Source organism: Drosophila rhopaloa, unplaced genomic scaffold (assembly GCF_018152115.1).
Source record: "Drosophila rhopaloa isolate 14029-0021.01 unplaced genomic scaffold, ASM1815211v1 contig_36, whole genome shotgun sequence".
Classification (NCBI taxonomy): domain Eukaryota; kingdom Metazoa; phylum Arthropoda; class Insecta; order Diptera; family Drosophilidae; genus Drosophila; species Drosophila rhopaloa.
Window position 1 is genome coordinate 941,618 of NW_025335130.1, and position 23,711 is coordinate 965,328.

The 23,711-nt window shown below is 38.4% G+C and overlaps 1 protein-coding gene across 2 annotated transcripts in view; it reads left to right on the top strand.

The window, feature by feature from the left end:
- The window catches only part of LOC108052006, a 103,979-nt gene extending 82,338 nt beyond the window's left edge, over positions 1–21,641 (top strand). The window contains exon 8 of one of the 2 annotated variants that reach the window (XM_044461482.1): positions 19,986–21,641. In XM_044461482.1, coding sequence (XP_044317417.1) covers positions 19,986–21,301 — 1,316 coding nt within the window. In that variant the 3' untranslated portion in view covers positions 21,302–21,641. The remainder of the gene's footprint in view (positions 1–19,985) is intronic. The other variant, XM_044461483.1, reaches the window with a different exon arrangement.
- Positions 21,642–23,711: the final 2,070 nt, after the last annotated feature.

Consider the following 23,711-nt stretch of genomic DNA (forward strand, 5'->3'; position numbering starts at 1 on the left):
ACTAGAGGGCATCAGAGAGGAGCTTTGGCTCAGGCGAGACTTACAGAGCAAGTGCGACGAGCGAAGGAAAACGCAGCAAACGCATTAGAAATATTAGGCTCAGGTACACGTTGGAGGCTAAGACCGCTCATTCGCTCATCTGACTACGTTTAATATATTTTATAAATAAAAAATAATCTAAAGTATTTTAAAATAATTATTTTCTTTGCTGACGAAATAAAATTTGCCAGCCAATGCTTGCCAGAATGTTTTTTTTTTCATAAGGATGTTTCAGAATTTGGAACTGAAATAGGTCTAATTCGAATTCGAAAGCATTTTTCGCAAGTGAAGACTTGAACATCATAGAATTCCTAGAAGACACTATAATGTTTCGGAACTTTGAAGCAATTTCTTATACTTAGTTGTGTGGAGTATACAGCTGCGGTCATGAAAATAGAAGTGCACTTGAGCGCATCACGTTAGGCAGAAAAACCAAATCATAGCCACAATTTATTTTAACCTAATGGTGAAAATAACAATATATATATTTATTATTAATAGTTCAGATGATATTTTAATACTAGTTTATAAAGTTTGTGCGCCAGAGCTTTTTTGGCTACTTAAAATTGAAAAACTTCATCTATAACCTAAAAATATCTTCAACAATAATGATCTGCTAATATCTATATGCTAATACTTAGTAGTATAGCCTTTATTGTGCAACACGGAGTTGCAACGGCGTGGCATATAATCGGTAAGGTCCTGGCAACGCTTTACCGGAATTTCATTCCATGCTTGCTGGACCACTTGTCAAAGTTGAGATTTGCTAGATGGTTTCACAATGACTACAGCTCTGTTGACATCCCCCCATAGGTTTTCGATCGAGTTAAAGCTGGCCAAGGCATTACGTCAATCATTTCGGATGCAAATCAAGCCTTAACGTGCTCATTGATGTGCTTGTGATCGTTATCCTGTTTTTTAAAATATCGACATACATACATATTTTTGTCCATTATGTCATTTATCATATGGATGGGACGGCGGGACCCACACCAGCATAAGAGAAACAAGCCCAAATCATGATGCTCAGGCCACCGTGTTAAACTTTCTTCTTTGTGTGGTGTGGGCAATACTCCTTGTTAAGTGGACGTCAAACATACTCTCTACACCTTGTATCACCAAATAGAACAATCTTGCTCTCGTCAGTCCAAAGTATATTCACCCACTTTTCGATGGGCCAGTTTCTATGCACATTTGTAACTTGAATTCTTGCTACTAGGTGCCTCCAGGTCAAAAGTGGAACCTTTCAGGGACTTCTGGCAAACAAATTATTGTCTCGTCTTCGAGTGTTTCGAGACTAATCGTCAGACATTTTTTTTTATTTACCCTGCGGACGAAAATGGATGCATCTTGGCATATCGCAGGATCTGTCATCCAAATTTGCAGCTTTAAACTTCCCACCACGATTTCCTACAATTTCTTCAATTTCCTTGTAAGTTTTTCCTCCATTTTTTAGCTTAGAAATCAAACTTCTTATTTCGGAAGAGCAATGCTTTCCCCGACCCACTTAAAAACAATGAAGACATTTTAATCATTAGAATAATTAATTCTTTATTAAAATTACTAATATCGCTTAAAAAAAAATTAAAACATGTTATAGATCGTTTCAAATCAAGCACTACTTTTTAATGAACGGCCAATTCAGTATGCATCTTATTATCTTTAAAAATTACATGTAACTTGCAAAAACTAACGGTACTTTCTCTTTTCCCTTCCTTACATTCCATTTTGAGCAAAAATTGTATATATAGTATATATTTTCAAGCTATAACTGTAAGGAACCGAACATTTCTATTCCAATGTTGTATTAAGTTGCACTTCTATTTCCATGACCGCAACTGTATTTCTCCACCGAACGAAAATTCTTCTTAAAACAATTGCATTATAACTAGTACGTTAAAAATAAGTATTGCTTGTATAATTAATATAATGCCAATATATAAGTAAAAAGCATTAAGGAATATCCTTTTTAGCCAGTTTATGGCTAGTGGAACTGGTTGTTGAAAGTAAGCAGTGGTCTGATGATCAGGTCCTTGTGATTCACTGTAAATGATTTTTAATCCTTCGTTGAGGCTCAGTAAGTTTTCACGCAGTTCTTTTTACTTTCGTAACGGTCTTTAAGTTTTAATTTCCAGCTTTTGCAGTTGGTCCAGAGAGGTTTAGGTTTAGGGTGTAACCCCTGTTGCATAGGTGTATATTTAAACTGAGGATGACATACAAAATAAAATCTCATCTGTGGCGTCACTACCGATTACCAGACCTATGTTGGGGTCGTCTCTTTTATTGTCCAATTCTGTATGTATTTATTACATGTATGCCTAATTGTTAATAAATGGCGTTGTAAGGTTTCTGTTGTGTTCACTCCATTTATGAACAGGAAAAGAAGCAAACTTCGGCATGCTGAAGTTTATATACCCTTGCAGTTATTACAAAAGGACTACATGAAGCTATGTCGAAGTCCGATTTTAATTTAATTAAAACCGTAATTCCATAGTATTTAAAAAAAAAACAAAAAAATTATACATTTTTTAATTTTTTTCCGATTGATATATAATGTAGTCGCCCGATCCAGCTTGTTTCGACTGATATACTACCTGCAATAGAAAGACAACTTTTGGGAAAGTTTCAAACAGAAACAGCCTTAAAACTGAGGGACTAGTTTGCGTAGAATTGGACAGAAGGACGGACAGGCGGACTGGCTGACAGACGGCCATGGCTATATTGACTCCCCTATTGATCCTGATCAAAAATATTTACACTTTATAGGGTCGGAAATGTCTCCTTCACTGCGTTGCAAACTTTTGACTGAAATTATAATACCCTCTGCAAGGGTAAAAAAAATATGCCATAAGTGCAGGAGAAGCTGGATTACTATGGTGGAGGTTTAGATGCCTTAGTGACATCCGCAATATTTCCCTCTACTACTATAACGCTTTTTTCCTTGTTTTAGCTGGCAACGCTCACATCGGCGACAAGTCGGTCGATTTGCCTTTAACACCAGTTTGATTGGGTTGCCGACAGAATTTTTGTAAATCTTGTATAAATATATATGAAATTAAAATTTTGTTAGGTCAGCGAAACGCTGGCTGCCCCAAGGCCCTAACACCAAGCGACCTTACAGAGCTGCCTCTTCGCCTAGTAGTAATATGCATTTAATGGCTTATTGGGTCGATTTGCCGTTCCCCGACGAAAACACGAGTTTGATTGGGTTGCCGACAGAATTTTTATAAGTCTTGTATATACATATAAAATTATAATTTACTTAGGTCAGCGAAACGCTGGCTGCCACAGGGCCCTAACACCAATCGACCTTACAGAGCTGGCTCTTCGCGTAGAAGTAATATGCATTTAATGCATATTAATTTGCTTATTGCATATGATCTCCGTCAGCCCCTTTCTAGACCGTAGCACAGTCTTTGTCCAATTACCCTATTCAGACATTCACATTTTGAGATTTTGTTAGGTAATGGGCGTGTATAATGTATAGAGCAACTATTTATATGCGGCTTAATAACGCTTGACGTCCTCAGGGGCTCCTTGGTTTCCTTCTAAGGCGTTCCCCATTTTCAACATTTTAATTTTTGACAGTCTAAATTTATAATTTGATCGAAAATTGTACTTTCTTCCAAGTTGGCTGCTGATTTCAAAATTTTACTTGGATGAACTACCCTTTGACAATCCATGCTTTTGCGTTGAATATTAGTCACTATATCCTATTTAGATATGTAAAAGTGTCTGTGTAGTGTCTTAGTGACTCAGATTGCCTGTGTATTTATTAAACTGTTTAATGTGTTTAATAGATAATGCCGTTTTTTTTATCAACTGAATTGCGATATAACTCTTTTTGGTCTAAAATTCGTCCGAAACTTAACAAAAAGAACGCTATAGTCGAGGGTATCGACTATAATATAACTGTTGCTCAGGTATCAGCAATTCAAAAATTTAAGGTGGCGCCATCTTCTGGACAGCAGTCCCAACACCCCAAGCTGAGTGCAAGCAGCATCCTCGTCTCCGCTAACAGTTTCTTAGTTCCTTACCGCTCTCTCATATATAGTATATAAACTCCGTTTTTAAATTAAATCTTTTTATACCCTTGCAGAGGGAGACATTTCCGACCCTATAAAGCATATATATTCTTGATCAACCTGACCAGGAGACTCGATTTAGCCATGTCCGTCTGTTCGTCCGTCTGTTCATCCGTCTGTCCATCCGACCGTCCGTCCATCCGTCCGTTTCTACGCAAACTACTTCCTCAGTTTTAAACCTATCTGCTTAAAACTTTCCCAAAAGTTTTTTTTCTATTGCAGGTACTATATAAGTCCCATAGGAACAATCGAAAAAAAAATAAACAAGAAAGGAAAGCTAATTTCGGGCGGAGCCGAAGAATACCTTGCAGAATACTCCGTAAATTATATTCTCCAAAATTATTCATATGATGCATTCTTAATACTCATAAAAAATCCCAACATCCTAACTTAACAAATACCAAAGTTATGGCATTTCCGATCAATCAGTTATATGGCAGCTATAGGATATAGTCGGCCGATCCTTATAAAATTTGGTAGGTCGGATTGATTAGCCAAATATAAAAATATAGAAAATCCCAACTTCCTAACTTAACAAACAACAAAGTTATTGCATTTCCAATCGTTCAGTTATATGGCAGCTATACGATATAGTCGGCCGATCCTTATGAAATTTGTTAGGTCGGATTGATTGGCCAAAAATAACACCCGTAGAAAATCCCAACTTTCTAACTTTACAAACACCAAAGTTATGGCATTTCCGATCAATCAGTTATATGGCAGCTATAGGATATAGTCGGCCGTTCCGACATATATAGTGCGTGCAAAGGAAAGAAGGGTGTGTGCAAAGTTTCAGTTCGATAGCTTTAAAACTGAGAGACTAGTTTGCGTAGAAACAGACAGACGGACATGGCTATATCAACTCAGGAGGTGATCCTGATCAAGAATATATATACTTTATAGGGTCGGAGATGACTCCTTCACTGCGTTGCACATTTTGACCAAAATTATAATACCCTCTGCAAGGGTATAAAAAGTAGAACTTTGTTTTTAATTTTTTTTTTATATTGCTATTTTGGCTATTTATTAAAATATTCCTTTGAGTATAGAATTATTTACTATATCAGAAGTACGTTTTTAGTTTTGTCAAAATCGGACAACAATATCATATAGCTGCCATAGAAACAATGCAGCGCAAAATCGACATAGTTTCATTGGTTTTAATAATATAGGTACAGAAATCGAAATGAAGTCGTTTTGTAATAACTACAAGGGTATGTATATAAACTTTCCGATGTTTGTTTCCTTTCTTGTTAATAATTTAAATTTGAAACTTTCTCGGTGTGCCGATAAATATTGACCCAATAAGTTTTAAAGTACGGTGCCAACATATTTCACGCCCAACCGCCTTTACCATTTCTCTACATGGATAGATTCGTATATAGCAACTATATATTTGCGACTGACTCCTTAATCCTTTTCCGTGTAAAGTAATCCATCTGTGTAAGGGATTCCTGTAATAAGGAAAACAACCTTCACTTTTGAGTTCTGTATTAAAACTGACTTTATTTTTCTAACTCTTCGCTTACGTAACTAACATGAAATTCTTATAATATCCTTATGAGCGGGAGCCTTATCAACGGTCTTCCGCAAGGCGACCTTTTGTGCAGTGTGAGAACTATATTTATGGTCAGGCTCAAGTGGTCTGTACTTAAGATTACAATTGTTCGGCACTGCACCCTTGTAGGTTTTAAGTTACAGATCGTTATTTACGGCTCAAGATAGATATACATGTTGACAGAACCAGAGCTCGTAAAATCTTATATTTATGATAATTAGTGATCTTCTTGAACATTCTGCCAAGGGCCGGCAAGGTGAGGTGTACAGGTTATTAATACATCAATTCTTTTCGTTAACAATGCAAACATAAAATTAGTGGACTGTATTTTTAACTCGATATATTTATTTATTTGATTTTACCTTATTATAAGACACCTTGCAACGGTCCGGCGAAAGTAATGGCTTGCAATCGTTGCCTTGTAGCACATTTTCTAATGGCATATATTACCATGATTATTGTTATTATTAAACCGATTCCTAAAGAAGCATGTCCGGAAATATGATGAAAATGCAAATCTTTGAATTAAATATGATTTTCTTTTAAATATTTAATTTCTTTATTTAGGCGTGCAATCTCAACAGTATGATTAATAGAATCCAATTTCAATGGATCCCAAGCCACCTTTGGGATTTGAGTAATATCTCCTACATACGGTGATAATAAGACTTCTTCATATTCAGATTTAATAATATGATGGGCACTCAAAATCTTATCATCCGTTCTAGCAGCACAATCTGGCGCAATACTTAGAATTCCTTGCGTTGGTAAATCAAGTAACTGAATTTGTGCATTCGTACACTGTACTCTTATCTTGGAATTAAAAGGAACCTTAAACAACCAACAAAAAGAAAAGTTTCTTTTCTAGCTCTGTCCAATAAGATGTTTTGTATATACAGTTTAAAACTCTGTTTGGCTTAAGTGGTTGCACTTCGCAAGAATTGTCATTCGCAGAATTCCAAGGCCAACTTCCTTTGCAAATTCTCTTATTTTGCTGCCATATTTGACATTGACTTAAAGTTGATTCGGACATTACGTGATAAGAATCGATTTCAAAGTTATAAATTAAATATTCCGAAGAAATATGAACCATAATCATTCTGTCTTCATTCTGTATTGGTAAAGGAATAATTCTAAAAAGCTTAGATGGATGTCTACTAAATAGAGGAATTTTAGCATTTATAATCAACTTATTTTCGATAAATAATCCCCTAGCTGTCAATAGCGTATAGACTTCCTTAAGCTCAGTACCTTTTTTTTTCTCTGGAAGAACTAATGTTTCGGAAAGGCTACCTTGAATTTTGGATATCTCATTTTGTAATTGATTTGGCTTAAGGATGTTTGTGTTTAATCTACCATGATTAATGTCAATTAACAGACTTATAATTGCTGCCTGCACCCTTTCACCTTCTTCAATCAATGCGTTAAATTGTTTGGTTATCATAAAGAAATTAATCGATTCCTTATAAACATAATAACTTTTTTTAAGAACTTCAGTCATATTTTCAATTCTAGTATGCATATTCTTACAGTTATCGTTAATTTCTTCAGTCGTTTCCTTTAATTAATTTGTAGTGGAATCTACCACTGAAGTTTGCTTCTGAACTAACTCATTTAAATTGTGCTGATTGTCTAATAGATTTCTTATATTTTCTTCTAGTTGCTTCCTATCATCCTCATCCATTATTCCATATAAAATGTCATATAATGAACCCATGAATTCGAAAGGAGCACGTTTGCTTCTTGATCTCTTTTGCATCATGAATAGATTATTATTTTCCCTAAGTTCTATTAATTGATTTTGCATATTATCTAAAACGATATTGCATTGATCCTCAAAGCTATGTAGCTTCCCGCAAACAATTCTCATTTTTTGAATTAGCACATTACTTTTCTGAATTATGTGAAAATAGGCATCCATATTATAGTAAATCACCAGGTTCCATGATGCGCTTATAATTTCTACATCTCCTAGTGGATCCTAGTATATGGCAGCCGTGTTATTTATATTTTGAATGCTAAATGATTTATTCTCATCTTTTATTGTTGCTGCTCCTGACACTTGACAGAACATTGTAAGCAATAGCATTGCCATGACAGTGCCTAATTTAGAAAAGCTAGGTGAAACCCTTTTTTTGTTTTCAACTGCCTTTTCCATAACATGATCGGCTTGTTTTGCACCAATTAAAGGTCCGATTTTTGTTATCGGTCTTTTACATAAAGCTTATTGGATCTTAACATTTACAACTCCCACTTTATCATCTGTACCTTCTTCTTCCAATTCCCAAAATCTTTTCAAGTCCTTATACTCTATCTTGGTTGCAACTACCGTGTTACTTCCTTTTGATTTGGTGCATCCAGACACTATCCAACCAAAGTTGACCAAGAAGACCGTCTATCTTTATTACTCCTTTCTGAAGAATTTTTGCATATAAATCGGCTCCTATAATTAAGTCCACTCGACCTGGCTTGTTAAACTCGGGATCGGCTAATGGGTAGTTTTGCCACCTCGTTTTATTAATGTTTAATGAGCGCATTGGCAACGACTTCATTAATTTTGGGAGGACAATTGCCTCCACTACTAATTCATTTTTCCTTTCTTTTAAAGGTTTAATGTTTAGTTTTATTTTATGCTTTGATATGCCATTTTTTTATCGAGGAAACTCCACTAATCTCAGTATAATTTTTTATTTTTGGCAACTTGAGAATTTGTGAAGCTTTCTCCGATATCATCGTACTCTGAGATCCACTGTCAATCAGCGCTCTGAGTTTTTCGAAGCCTCCACTAGCTGATTTCACATGAATCAATGCTGTGGCCAATAAGACTTGTTCCGTCGTCCTACACGTAGTCACTTGTTCTCTATTATAGTTAATGTGAAGAAGCGTGTGGTGCGGTTTCTTGCAATTCAAGCAAAGAATTTCATTAGTGCACTTTTTATTGCTTGAATGCTTTAGACACTTTAAACAAATGTGTCTTTTCTTTGCCCAGTCATTTCTTTCTGCTGGTTCCATTCCCTTAAATTTATAACACTGTGTTATATTATGGGTTGGTAAATTACAACAAGAACAATTTTCTTTGCTGCTTTTGATTTGAAATTCTTTTTTCAAAGATTTATTTTCCTGTGGAAAAGAGGAAATGGAGCTGAGTCTTTGCTCTAAAAACTCCATGACATCAGGAAGTGTTTGAATTTCCTTTGTCCTTTTAACATAACTCTCATATAAATTTAGAGAATCCTTGTTAAATTTCCGAAGTATTATGTGGGCAAAAACTGCATCCACATCTTCGGATAATTGTGCCTTTAATTTTATAATATAAATTGACTGACAAGGACAGCAGGGAAGTGCAACAGGACCAAACAGAATGCAGCTTCATCCGCAGGAGTAGGTGCAGAAACAGGATCAGAAGCAGGAGAAGGAGTCGGCGGAAACACGGGCAGCTTGGTGCTGACACCTCAGCAGATCAACGGACTACCCGTTTAAAACGTTTGGCGGAAGTTCCGCGGCGGGCACATAAAGCGGACAGTTTGCCGTTTACTTATATCCGCACGACGGCTCGGCGACCAGTGTGTTGCTGCTGGGCGAGGATTCCTACCTCAAGGTGACCGAACAGCATGAACAGCATCATCATCAGTTTGTCTAGGATGTGGAGAGAGAGAGAGAAGAACGTAGGACTACGGGTCAGGTTCGCTTGCCTTGCCCATGGGCACTTTACGATTACTGTTGATTTTTTATTCATTCGGTTGGCTTCTTTCTTTGTTAACTGTATGATCAGATGTCTATTTAATTGTTCTTTTTCTATATCTCTAATTCAATGTGACCGGCGACTGTAAGGCCTATCCACGACACTTGACACACACACGCTCCTTATTTAATAATATAACTATACCGAGAGTTTGAACCGCAGACTGAACATCAGCAGCTGTTAGATGTTGAACAGAGACACAACCATCATTACTGACTCCCAAGAAGGACGAAAACGATTGCGAATCATACCTAATCATCAACTATTTGGCTATATTAATCGTGTTACACACAATTTACAACATCCACGTTTATTGTGTGATTAAATTTGCCTACGATAACTAAATTTTAATTTGTCAATGCTTAAAAAAAAAAAAAAAAAAATAATGTAAAGTCAAAATTTGCCCTGTTTTCTCGGTCTTCATTTTTATACCCGTTACTCGTAGAGTAAAAGGGTATATTGTATTCGTGCAAAAGTATGTAACAGCTAGAAGGAAGCGTTTCCGACCCTATAAAGTATATATATTCTTGATCAGGGTCACTAGCCGAGTCGATATAGCCATGTCCGTCTGTCTGTCCGTCTGTCCGTCTGTCTGTCCGTATGAACGCTGAGATCTCGGAAACTATAAAAGCTAGAAGATTGGCATTTTGCATGCAGATTCTAGGAGTTCCTACGCAGCGCAAGTTTGTTTCAAAAAGGTACCACGCCCCCTTTAACGCCCACAATCGCTAATATACGATTTTAAAAATTTAATTATTTCGGAAAAGTAAAAATGCAGTTTTATTGTGTTTATCAATACCTATCGAAATGTAGAAGAAATTTTTCAAATCGGACCATTCGTTAAAAAGTTATGCATGATCAAAGTTTCTATCTCCATCTTCCTCGCACTCCCTTTACCTGAGTGAACGGGTATCTGATAAGTGGGGCACCCGACTATAGCGTTCTCTCTTGTTTTGTAATAAATAATCCCAAAAACCTGAAGCAGTAATGACTTAATTTTGGATAAGCCAACCCACAGATCCCCACACCTACCATTGTATTTTTAAATAAACAAACAAACACACTCATTAATTGTGTCAATAAATGTTTTAATTTGCTTATTGGATTCCAAATTTAGATTGGGTAAATCCATAAGCCTATTAATATGATCAGAGAAAATTTTTCTTCTGTTCTCATACCGCTTGGTTAGCAACTCCCAAGCAGCTTCATAGTTATCTCCAGTGCCTAGCAGTAAATAGGAAACCACGTTCTTGGCTTCTCCTTTTAACGCTGACTTGATTATGTTTTATTTTTCCGATGTTATGGCCTCGGAAACGCTCAATGGGTAGCGACCTTTAGCTGTTTAAAAGAAAACAGAATCTTTAAGGTACTTTAAAAAACAAAAAAGACTCTTTATTTATCTTTATGCTTTTTTTTTTGTTCAACACTTGTTTCTTCTTAACACTTGTTTCTTAACAATCGTGTGAATCTATTTGCAACCTTTAGCTGCAAGTGTCTAGCACTTGACAGAATCTTTAAGGTGCACAATTTCTCTTAGTTTGTTACCACTGGTGGGGGAAAACTGCAAAGTAGTCTGGCCAATTGTTCCGCAAGGAAAAAAAGGCTCGAATGACCAAAATGTAAGGGATTCCTGTAATAAGGAAAACAACCTACACATTTGAGTTCTGTATTAAAACTGACTTTATTTTTCTAAGTCTTCGCTTACTTAACTAACATGAAATTCTTATAATATCCTCATCGATGGTCTACACAGAGACCACATCTATAAGCCTGAGCGGGAGCCTTATCAACGGTCTCCCGCAAGGCGACCTTTTGTGCAGTGTGAGAACTATATTTATGGTCAGGGTCAAGTGGCCTGTACTTAAGATTACAATTGTTCGGCACTGCACCCTTGTAGGTTTTAAGTTACAGATCGTTATTAACGGCTCTAGATAGATATACATGTTGACAGAACCAGAGCTCGTAAAATCTTATTTTTCTTCTTAAACAACCTGACTATTACGACCTGCTAATAACAGCTGACCTTGTTATTTATGTATAAACTTTTGTCAACGTCTCAGTTAAAACCTTAAATTTTGTGGAATACCTTGCTAAAGTGAACCGTATTTAGTAATATTAGGATATGTTTTTTTATATATTTAAATGAATACGCAAAAATAATGATAATTAATTTGCATGTGTAAAAATTAATGTAGTTGTCGAAATTTGAGTACGCCCATAGAATGCGAATTTCTGAGTGTACAAAATAGTGGTGCGCTAAACTGAACTAATAAATGTATATAAATGTATTAATTAATTATTTCCTTATTAGAGTTTTTACTTAAGACGCGCGGTACTGCGCGAATGAGAAGACTTGGTTTCGGGAGGCGATGACCGTCACGATTTATTTCCAAAATTCAACTAAATACTAAGTACATAAATTCTTATAATGAAAGCTAGTCCTATGCCCTGAAAGTGCTGACCCGGCGTCCCGTGTGTGGTGTTGGGTAGCCGTCGGTTGCGTCGCAGTGCATTGCCCGCTGATAGCGCTGACCGAAGCTTGGGCTTCTGCTACCGTCGTTGTGCAATATCCGCAGGTGTCGCTCCCAGTTACCAGTTGTCCATTGACCGTAGCTGTTCCGTCATTGAGAATAATAACGCCGTCATCGATGATTGTTAGTGGCTCGAGGTGGCTGGTGCGAGTCGAACAGTGTGCGTTGCCTCCTGAGTGGAGTTGTTGTGCGCATGTTGCATAGGGCAGTTCTCTGCAGAATGTTGTCGTAAGGGCAGCGCTGCAGTTTCCAATCGGCATGATTTTGTTACCGCAGTCAGCTATACTATCGCCTTCAGCAAAATTAAGAATAGTGCCGTTGTGTTCAACGGGGTGCAAGATTATTTTCTTACAAGCTATGTAGGGCTTAGGATATTTTAATATAAAGTGTAAAAAGTTATTATTTAATAAAACTTTAATTTGAGCTACTTCCATTAGATCGGTTATAGTAACATTTGTGGAATGTTCATTGATTAAATTTTGTAAGTCATTTGAGTCTAAAATCGCGGGATTGATTATTCCAATTTTTGCAAGAGTAACCGACAACATTAAGGCCTCGAGTTCGGAAATAATAATTATATTTCTTGATAGCAAGTTCTCATATAAATTTTCTGTATTTATCTGTTTTGCTTTTGCATTTTTTACTAAAATGTTTACCGTGTTTGTTAGGATGTTTATTTGTTCCTGGGTCTTTGTGTTAATGTTTATTTGTCTACTTTCTGATTCTATGAGTTCTTTCTGCCTAAATTTAATGTTCTCAAAGTCATCAAAATCTGGAGTACCGGCTACGATTTTTAATGCGGTGCCTAATAAATTTATGCTTCTAACGTGTCTATGATGAACATTTACGGTATCTATGAGAGTCTTAATGTGTCGTAAATCTAAGTCTAATATCTGCCTCATATGTGACTGGGGGAAATGGTTTCACTTTTCTTCTGTTTCTTTAACTATTTCCGAGTACATGGTTAAGTTGGTTGAGTGTTTGAGGTATTGGAAGTCTCTCCAAATAGTCACATGCCCGTCTATGATTGGTATGTAATTTGAGGTCGTGTAGTCGGTCATTTTAGCTGCTATTGGTACGGCGAGGAGTAGAATCATCCAAATCCTAGTGTGTCGAAGATAAAAATAAAAAGAAAAATAAGATTTATTGTAATTACCTCAAATTGTCCTTATGGACCACCATCCCTTTTATTAAGACTGTGGTCCCTAAGTCTGCTTCGACGGTTTCCTCGGAGTACAAATCTGAAAGTTTGTTTCCCAACCTCTTATTTGATTTCACAAGAACCTTGTCTCCTACCTGAAAATTTCTGTCTTGTCTTGTTTTGTTCAATCTTTGTAGTTGAATGTTCTGGGCATTTAAGACTTTATCCCTAATTTCTGTGTTGAGCTCAATGGTCGATGAGTGTATTATGTCAATGGGTCTTTTATTTGTTACTGAGTGAATAGTTCTATTATATTCTATAGCCGCGAGAAGTATTAGTTCAACAGTGTCTTCAATACTTCTTTCAATTTTTAAGCACCGTGCAATTTCTGTCAGTGTACTGTGGAATCTTTCCACTTGTCCGTTCGATGTACTATGAAGAGGCGGTGCATTAACGATTTGTACGTTAAACCGGTTATTTAAAAGGGACTTAATTGTTTCGGATTTTATAGAAGGCTCATTATCGCAATAAATTGTTTTTCGTCGTTAGATAGAAATTTATAAGTTGTAAGATCGCGGTTTGTACGTCTGGTTCTGGAAGCAATTGGTTGGACAATTGAAAATTTTGAAAATTTATCTACACAAGTAAGAAAGTATTTTTTGTCGGTCGAAAATATGTCAATATGTAATATTTCGCCCGTGTATGAGGGAATAGCTGTTTCCCCGAGAATCTGTTTCTGAGGGTGTCGATCATATTTTGCCTTCTGGCACATTTTACAATTTGCGACGACCTCATTTGCCATATGAGTCATTTTGGGAAAAAAATAGTCCTGCATGATCTGCTTCACGTTTTCCTGTCCAGCTCTATGAGCCCTGTTATGTTCTGACACAGTAATTTCTTTTTGTTCGTTTTTGTCTAAGATGTCGGTCACCATGCGGTTTGTGTAACGAAAAGTGGTTGTCGGAAATGTTTCTATTAATTAATGTTGGATAAATGCCAGTACTGGTAGTTTGCAAAAAATTGCATTGACTACGTCCTTCTTGACCACATCACATATTTTCTGCATAAGTGTTTCTCTATCCGAGAAATGTAAGAGATGTCGAGTCTTTTCACCAAACATAATGACCGTTCTAACTGAAGCAATTCCGCTTTCTTCTATTATTATTTGGTTCCGAAAGTAGTTGACCGGCTTGTCCGTTTTTTCGATGGTGTAGGTTAGTGATCATTCGCTATGTATTGTGGCAATATCTGACTGCGCATCTTCTTCTAGCGAATGAATGTGCTGTCGGGACAGCGCGTCAGCAACGTAGTTCTCTTTTCCTGGCTTGTAAAAAATTTGTGCATTGTGCTCGTCAATGAAAGCTTTCCAGCGCTTAATTTTTTCGTTTGGATTGCGATCTGAGACGACGAAAGTTAGTGGTTGGTGGTCAGTAAAAATGTTTAAATTTTTTACGCCGTATAGGTAATTTCTGAGGCTCTTTAAGGCCCACACAATTGCCAACAACTCTCTTTCGTTTGTTGCAAAATTTAGTTCCCTGTCTTTTAAAGTTCGTGATATCATGGTTATGGGTTTACCGTCCATGTTCTTATGCCTCCTCGTGAAACTACGAAACCTAAATACTCTACGCTTTCTTTAAAGAAATTAGATTTTTCACGCGAAACCCTCATGTTGGCCTCATATAATTTGTCCAAGACCCATGCTATGTGTTTCACATGATCGTGCATATTTTCTGAAAAAATAATTACGTCATCGACATAGACATAGCATGATTTCCCTATTTGTTCTCTGAGCACATCATCGATGGGTCTCTGAAAAATGCGGGGCGCGTTCTTCAATCCAAAGGGCAGTCTGCAAAATTCATATTTCCCATTTCCTACTGAGAAGGCTGTTTTCTCTCTGTCGTTTTCGGCGAGAAGTATCTGGTGGAAACCAGACTTCAAATCCAATGTGGTAAAGTGTTTCGCCCTCCCTAAATTTGCCAGGATAAAAACAACATTCGGGATAGGGTATTTGTCGTCTATTGTATTTAAGTTAAGTTTTCGGAAGTCTATTACTAGGCGTTTTTTTGTGTTTCCCTGCTCATCGGTCCTTTTTTATCTACAACCCAAACAGGGTTGTTATACGGAGACCGAGATGGTCGGATTATGCCGTCTCGTAACATGGCTTTTGTTTCTTTATTTACAAAGTCGGACACACCCATCGGGTATGGGTACAATTTTGAATATATTGGGTCTTCGTTCTCTGTCCGGATAGTACCAATGATATTAGTATTGTAAGGCAGCGCCTCGTTCGGCTCTGCGAATACTCCTGTGCGATTTCCCAACATGTCCTGGAATTTTTCTGAAATTTCCTGGGGTACCTCAATATCCTCAACCTTTGTAAAATTAACATTTGCACATTTTAAAAATTTAATTTCTTCTGCACTGCTATTAGTTATTAATTTCTTGTCTTTTAGGTCGAGTACGACATCAGTTTTTTTTAGTAAGTCTAGTCCGATTATTCCGTCAAAGGTCGTTAAGTTCGGTAGTAAGAAAAATGTTGTAGTTGTGTTAAAAAGGTGCATCATACATTTTTTATTTATGGTGTTGTGACCATGGATTGATTTTACAGAAAAAGGTTTATTGACGTAAATAATGTTTTTTAATTCTTTCATAGGCTTGATATAATTTTTGGAAGCCCCTGTGTCTATCAAAAGTTTGATTTTCCTCCCTGCGATATCCCTTTCTATGAATGGGAGCAGGGAGTTATGCCTAAAAAATTTATTTCGTCATATTCTACAAGGTCATCGTCTACATCTTCTTCCTCTGCTACTGTAGGGTATTCGTCATTGTTTTCGTTCGATAAATCGTTGTCTAACGCTAAATGGTTTATTCTTTGATGTTTCGGTCCTGTGTACCTAGCGCTACTATTTTTAGGCTTTTTACTTGCCAGTCCCTGGTTATTGTAAGCGTTCGCTTGGAAATTTTGTGGACTTGTCTGCCATTGACTGTTTTGGGGCTGTCTTTGAAACGGACCACTTTGTTGGTTTTGAGTTGGCTGTCTAAAGCGAGATGAGCTATCGACGTCCATTGGCTGTACCGGATCTTGTCTAAGTGGCTGTCTTGGCCTTTTATTAAAATGGGGGTTTTTACCCTCCGGGTGGAATCTAGATTCTGTTACCGGATTTCTTTCTCTGGCCAGTTGTCTCTGTTCGGAACTTTGGAGTTTTTCCTCCGTGCTACGGGTAAAATTACTTGCGAACATATATCGCTCATGGTTAGCCTCTACTTCCTGTGCTAGCGCTAGAGCGGAAGGAAGATCAGATGGTCTTGCTGAAAAAAGAACATCGCTTAGCGATTTTCTTGTTCCAGAAATAAAAACGCGTAGCGCATCCGCTCTGTATTTTTCGTTCAGTGGAGCAGCTACGGTGTTGTCATAATTGTCTTATTTATAAGCAGAGTCAGTTTTTTCTCTACTTCGTCATAGTACTGTAAGAGTGTCATGTTTCCTTGGCGGAGCGTTGACATCTCCTGTTCTATTAAATATAGCGGCCGCTTGTCCGCGTATGTGAAGTCTAGTCAATTTATTATGGCCCTAAAGTTCAGAGGTGTGTCGAACGACGAAAGAACCATATCGGCTGAATTTTTTATTTTATTTCTTAGTATCCCTAAAGCTTGGTAATGTTTGGAACTACCATCGTATTTTTCGTACACTTTATATGCGGTGTGCGCCGCTTTTCTCCATGAGACGTACGTCTCATTTTTACCCTCGAAGTCCGGCAGGGACTTCATAATATCTAAGGTCTCATTACATGTAATACCTATTCTGATATCTGCATCTCTGTATGTTTCAACTTCTGGTGTACCGATATTAACACCACCTAGGCGCTTCTGAACGTCCTGTAATTTTTGTTCGAAATTTTTTTCCTGTGCGGCGAGTGCGCTTGCAACCGCGCCCTCCATTATGGCCTTTAATTGGTCGTTGGTCATTGCCATATTTAAGTTGTTTTGGTCTACTTGAAAATTATCCGCGCTTTTTAGCTTTCGGAATTTTTTTAACTATTCTTCTATCTCACTATCACTCATATGTTTTAACACAAAGAACAACAAACAAAGAATTTTGTTCCCACTGTATTTAATTTCTTTGTCGGAAAAATAAAATTTTGAAAAATTATTTCCCGAGCTTGTGCCTTTTTTATTTTTTAGACTCTTGAAATATTTTTATTTATTTTGTTATTTTATAATTGTCAAAATTAGTTTTTGGAAAATATTCTGATTTTAAAAAAAATTCGGGGAAAAATATCAATGAACACTCCACTTACATGGTTTTTATTTAATTGTAGAAAAATTAAATTGCTGCTGATGCTCCTGTTATCTTCCTTCTTTTAATTGCTGCTGCCGGTTTGACGGAGTTGGCGAATTGGTTTTTAAAATGTCTTTATTTTTAACTGTTCGAGGGTCTTACGAACTCGTTTTTTTTATTTTTTATTTTAACGGATCGAGGGTCTTACGAACGCGTTTTTTATTTTATTTTTTATTTTAACGGATCGAGGGTCTTACGAACGCGTTGGGTGCCAATTAATTATTTCCTTATTCAGGTTTTTACTTAGGACGCGCGGTACTGCGCGAATGAGAAGACTTAGGTTTCGGGAGACGATGACCGTCACGATTTATTTCCAAAATTCAACTAAATACTAAGTACATAAATTCTTATAATGAAAGCTAGCCCTATGCCCTGAAAGTGCTGACCCGGCGCCCCGTGTGTGGTGTTGGGTAGCCGTCGGTTGCGTCGCAGTGCATTGCCCGCTGATAGCGCTGACCGAAGCTTGGGCTTCTGCTACCGTCGTTGTGCAATATCCGCAGGTGTCGCTGGCTTTGCATTATTCTCATGCCGGCTACGCGTGATCAGTTTGGCAACTTCTCTGTTGCCGGGTGACCGTGTTAACTTATATAACTAAAAATGAAGTGGTGTCAGATAAATCGGACTTGGACTTTTACAAAGTCTTACAGAAAGTTCGACGAAATGAGGTTCGAAAAACTAACTGTGTTACCAGCATATGTGTAACTTTCCTTTTGTGGTTAAAAACTACCATATAAAGGTGTATCAGCTTAATACGGTGACCTACAGTGTCTGAGCAGCTCCTTGCCATTCATAGTTTGTTTCATATGGCCAATTTAAACGAACCAAAATGTCATCTCGCATCCGCAGTATTACGAACTGATCTATCAGATGAAGTCTCAAAACTGCTAAGAAAGGCTGGGTGGACGATGACCAAATTCATCAGCAATTCATCCATATTAGGCAATTCATCAGACGACAAGGTTTCAATGCAGCTGGAGGAATTGATGTCAACGAATATGCTTGGACTAGGATGGCATCCATCTGAGGATATATTTGTAGACGGACTGTCCTATCTGAAGTCTCACGAATATTCTACTCGCTTGGACTTATCACATTCAGGATCTAGTTATCCGAAAACTATCTTGGGGTGAACCAATTCCAAACGATTTCGGTATTGTATGGGACAACTTGAAAAATTACTTGCTTAACCTACCTACAGTGAAGCTTCCACGTTTTTTTATCAACTTCTCAAAAAGACCAGAGCAAACTTCACGGGTTTGCCGACTCCTGCAAACGTAGATACGACTGTTGTCTTTACCTTCGCAGCATAATCAATGGCGTCGTAAAGCTCAGCTTACTGGTTGCAAAACCAACAGTCGCTACGATTTAATCCTTGCCGATAGCAAAGCTTGAGATCAGTGCCGTGCTGCTTAACAACTGGTATCAAAAGTTCAAGCACATACTCGAGCCTTACATCTCCCAGATTCCCTGGGAGTGTTCCTTGGGAGCCACCTCCTTCACAGTGTGCGCGAGCACCTTCTTCACACATTGGACCATTCTTTCTAAAGTGCCTACTGCAGCTGGGTTCGCGGGACAGTTAAAGATCCATTCGATTTCTTTGACGGACAGCTCTTCCTAGCTTCACGATCGGCTCCGATAAAGTTGTTTTCGTGGTCGCTTCTTATAGCGATGATGCAGGAATCTGTTGACATGGGCCATCTGCAGGTGGTTAGACAGGTAAAAAGAGCGACCCACCTCTTCTCGGTTCCACGTCCAATCGTCCCGTACAGCGGCCTAAAGTAATTCGCTGTAACACTTCGTAAAACTTTCTTTAAATTGGTTAAGAAACTATCCACCTAGAAACTATTCACGTAGTCGTCCTCATGGTGGTACTTATTAAAAGCCTGCACCGCGCGAGGATGTGCTTGGGCGTATCTTGAAACGTTTATGGTCTTCACCCTCACAAGAAAACTCCTGGAATCGACTTTTACGGGTTTCTTGATTTTTTCCCTCCATTTTTTAAAATGTTCAGTGAGAAGCGCACGCCAAAAGATTAAATTTTTTATTATTTTTGCTAGGGTTCACCCAAAGTTCATTTCCGCAGACTGGCAACGCTATGCAATTTTCTGGTATTTTTTCGTCGATCTGAGGACCGAGGTGAAAAAAAAACGTTGACGAAAAGTGAACACAAGCTGTTTGCCTCTCTCTCTCAGTAGTAGTAGGTTAAGCTTTTAGGAACTTCGATTTTATGAGCGACCTCCATAGGTACTTTTTGGTAAAGTGTCAAAGAATCAAATCAAGTCTACATTAAAGCAAAGGCAACAATGCGTATGAAAAATTTAATTTAAAGGTATTTCGCAAAAACAATTTTTTTTTGTAAAATGTTATATATTTTTTCAAAAAAGTTCTCAAAAAGTCAATAAAATAAGTCAATAAAATAAGTCAACAATAAATGTACATACATCTGTGTTTGATCCCGCCCCCCGTAATGATCCTTGTTGTTGTTAATGTGTAATAAATCCACCAGAAACTTGGTCAAACTAATCCCAATATTATTTCTTTTCACAGAAACAGACATAGCTAGTCGACAGCAATTGGAAGTCCAATCGTCGGCCGAGCAGCAGCGGCTACGCCGTCGCAGCGAGGGCGACGCCCCTCAACAGAAAAAGCAGCCTCACAAAGGCCAGCCCCAATCGCATTCACAGTCCAATTCGCAGTCATTTGTGGCAGGATCAAGTGGCCAGCCAAATGTCATTCGGGGAAGCCGGCGGGTCTCGTTAGGCGACTCCGCGTCCACAAATACACATCAGGACTTGGAAAGCGGGACTCAGATCAACGGGGAGCTGAGAGCGGGATCGGAACAACAAATCCGTTGCCGGAACACAAAGTGCGACAAAATTGCCTCTGCAATCGATGCAAAGAAGGTCTTCAAGTCCTGCCACAATTGTTCCCATCTATACTGTTCTCGTGAATGTCGGAGAGCCCACTGGGAAAAACATCGCAAGGCGTGCCTGCACTCGCGCGCCTCTAACCTGTGTCGCCAGGTGCTAGCTACTTGCAAGGACGACGTCGATTCGCAACGCCATCTTAGCCTGTTGGCGCGCAAAGGAAGCCTTTCACAGGGGCGTGGCGTGGTCCGGGTGCTTTTTCGTAGTGCCGAGGCTGCAGAGGGCTTTATTAAAAACGGGTTCCAGTGCATTGGGGAGGCCACGTACGTGCGCTGGCCAGACCTTATGCCCGCCGAAATGGGCCTAGAGCTGTACTCTGAACTCCTTAAGCTAAGCACAGAGTACAAACCGAAGACCAAGATGCTCATTTACGTGGCCATTTGCGTGGTGTCCGAGGCACCAGGCATGGGACAGACGCCTGTGCGCTGGGAGCGCCAACTGGTCAGCCGTTGCGCCAAACTGAAGCTCTGCAAGACGATGCTGGCTGAGCTGGAGCAACAGCAGACTTCGCTCATGCATCCGCTTTCGGGAGTGGACAACCCGGAGCGTACCGAGATCCTCATCCTCACTTTTAACTGCGGACAGCGCTCAGTGCAAGGGAATCGAGAGCTGATCCTCTCCAACATTCTAGAAATCCTATCTAGGCGCGGAGTCACGTTACGAAAACACTATCCCGAGATATTTCACCGCCTGCAGACCTACACCGAGGGCCAAAGCGACAAATTTAACCCGGTGACTCTGCATCCACGGGATACACAGACCGGACAAGGCTTCGTATGCATCATCATGCCTGTGCACTTGGACAGCGAGTTCATCAAGCTTCCTTCAGCGGCAGACGGTGGCAATCGAGTGACTACAATAGACGTGGGATCTCCCGCGGCTCTCGCCCACCTAGATGACGATGACCTGCTCAAGCCCACATCCAAGGAGAGCTGATTAAGGGACGACGACAACATCTGCAGCAGCAGCAAAGGACGTCAAAGCGGAAGGAGTGGCAGCATCTCTACGCACTCCTCAATTCACAGCATCGCCTTGGGATTTAGCATGGAAAGCACCCGCATGTGAGGCATCTTCTAAACCCAGTTATTTAGCTGATCTTTCGCATTAGGCAACATTCTAATTTTTATTAAATTTTTAATTTGTAAAATGTTGCAATTTAGACTTAAACATATGAGTTTAATTAAAAATTATTTAATTTAAAATTAACTTACAAATAATTAATTTGTTAACGGCAAAAATTGCCATAATATATTGCAGTGCACTACCCAAAATTTAATTACTTTGCATTATGAATACTTTTTGGGGTAACTACACTATAAATGTCTTTTAAAAGTGTTTTATAAAACACTTTCTAAAATGGAAATGCTGGAAATAGATTTAAGATATTTGGTGTTTTAATAAACAAATATTGAATATTCGATGCCGTTAAAATTGCACAATTTTGTAGCGATCTTATTGGGAAAAATAACATTGTTTCACATCTACCTAAGAAAATACAATTAAAAATGTATTGGCTTTCAATATATGTAGGCAGGCTGAGTGAGAACCGAAGAATGTCTTCTTACTGGCAACGTTTTTTCGAAAGATAAAATGTATTTTCTTAAAAATGGTCACACTTTTTTGTAAGTCTTAGGTAGATGTGAAACGATCTTCTTTTGCCCAATAAGATCGCTACAAAATTGTGCAGATTTCGAGATCGTTCAAAAATGAACAAATGTTTAATACAAAACTTATGATGCAGTTTTGTAGCAATATATATATTTTGTTTAAGTATATATATCTTTGTTTTGTAGCTATGATAACAGGTGATATTTTAATCGGTGGCCCGGCAGACTAATGGATTCTCGGCTGTGACAGACACACATCTTGATGAACTTATGACCGGCTATGACCAGACCTGATTTGTCCAAAAATGGAGCACCCGCTACCCTTTCTATTCTTTCTTTCTTGGAGGGTAGTTTATTTCTATTTTGAACTACACTTTCAAATTTTGATAAGTCATTTCCGACGGAATTGGGGGAGTTAGAGGCTGGTGTCCATTGACGATCGCCATCAGATTTGACCCCTTGCGGGCAACCTGGAGGTCGCAGTTTTGATCTGAAATCATTAATTTTTTGTTCCTTTGACAGTAACATATTTTCTAAGAATATGACCGAAATAGTTCAAAATTTAATGTTTCGGAGGTATTTAAATTTTTGTATTGCTTTTTGTTTTTTTGTTTTTTTTTTTAATGCACAACATCTTGAGAATATTGTGTTAAAATTTTAGATCGATCCGAGTAAAACTTGGGAACTTGTGGGCAGTTGAACGTAGGTAAGTAAGCGCGTTATATATAATATATATTCAGTTTTTGGGTGTCCCAAACTTTCATCATGTTAAATTTAAACCCCGAAAAGAGCTGACGTGCTTTGCGCGAGCTCCGGAAAAATTTGAAGAAAGTGGATTATTAAAGAAAAATCAAATTTAAAAAACTAAATTGGTGTATTACAAAATAGGCGAAAAGACGCTAAAACAAAAAAAAAAAAAATTAGTGATATGATTAAATCAAGTGCAAATTATTTTATAATAGTGCCACGCTAAAAGTTTAATGACCGACGAACTCGGTGTGCCGAAGAGACGGGTACTTCTCGTATATCTCTACGCGCGATAGCGAGTGCAAAAAAGTCTACAAAGACCCATCGGCTCTACTGACAGTCGATACCCAAAGAGCACGATCGTTGTCACCCTCTTTATTCACTGTTACTCCCACTCCAACGGCGTGGAGTTCTCTATGTAAACAACAATTACAGCAACAAAACCAATAACTTCTACAGCAACGGCTCTTACCGCGGAATCGACTGCGATGTCGTCGACTGCAGGCCAAATATACCGTCAACTATAATTATGACAAAACAGACCGGCATGGATGGTTTCATCCAAATTAAGCGTAAGCTTAGCCCGCAGAACACCGCGCTGGGTTATAACGTAAAAATATACCGAGTCCAAAGAGACAACGAATTACCCGGGAGATCCAACAGATTTGCGCTCCTAGCTGAAACTTCTCCAGAACTGGGTAAAGAGACCCAACCGAAATCAAAGACCCCACCAATTTACATTAGGGAGAAAAGCTCGAACGCCCTGGTCAACAAAGTTGTTGCGCTGGTCGGAAACGAAAATTTTCATGTTGTTCCGATCACTAAAGGGAATATTCACGAAACCAAATATTCAGACCAAATCCGAAGAACATTTCCGAGCTGTGTCTAAATACCCGTACCAACTAAAAAGCAGCAAGGGCTTGCAAGTTGTACTAAAAGGGATCGAGCCCGACGTAACCCCCAATGAAGTTATCGATGCCCACAAAGAAAAT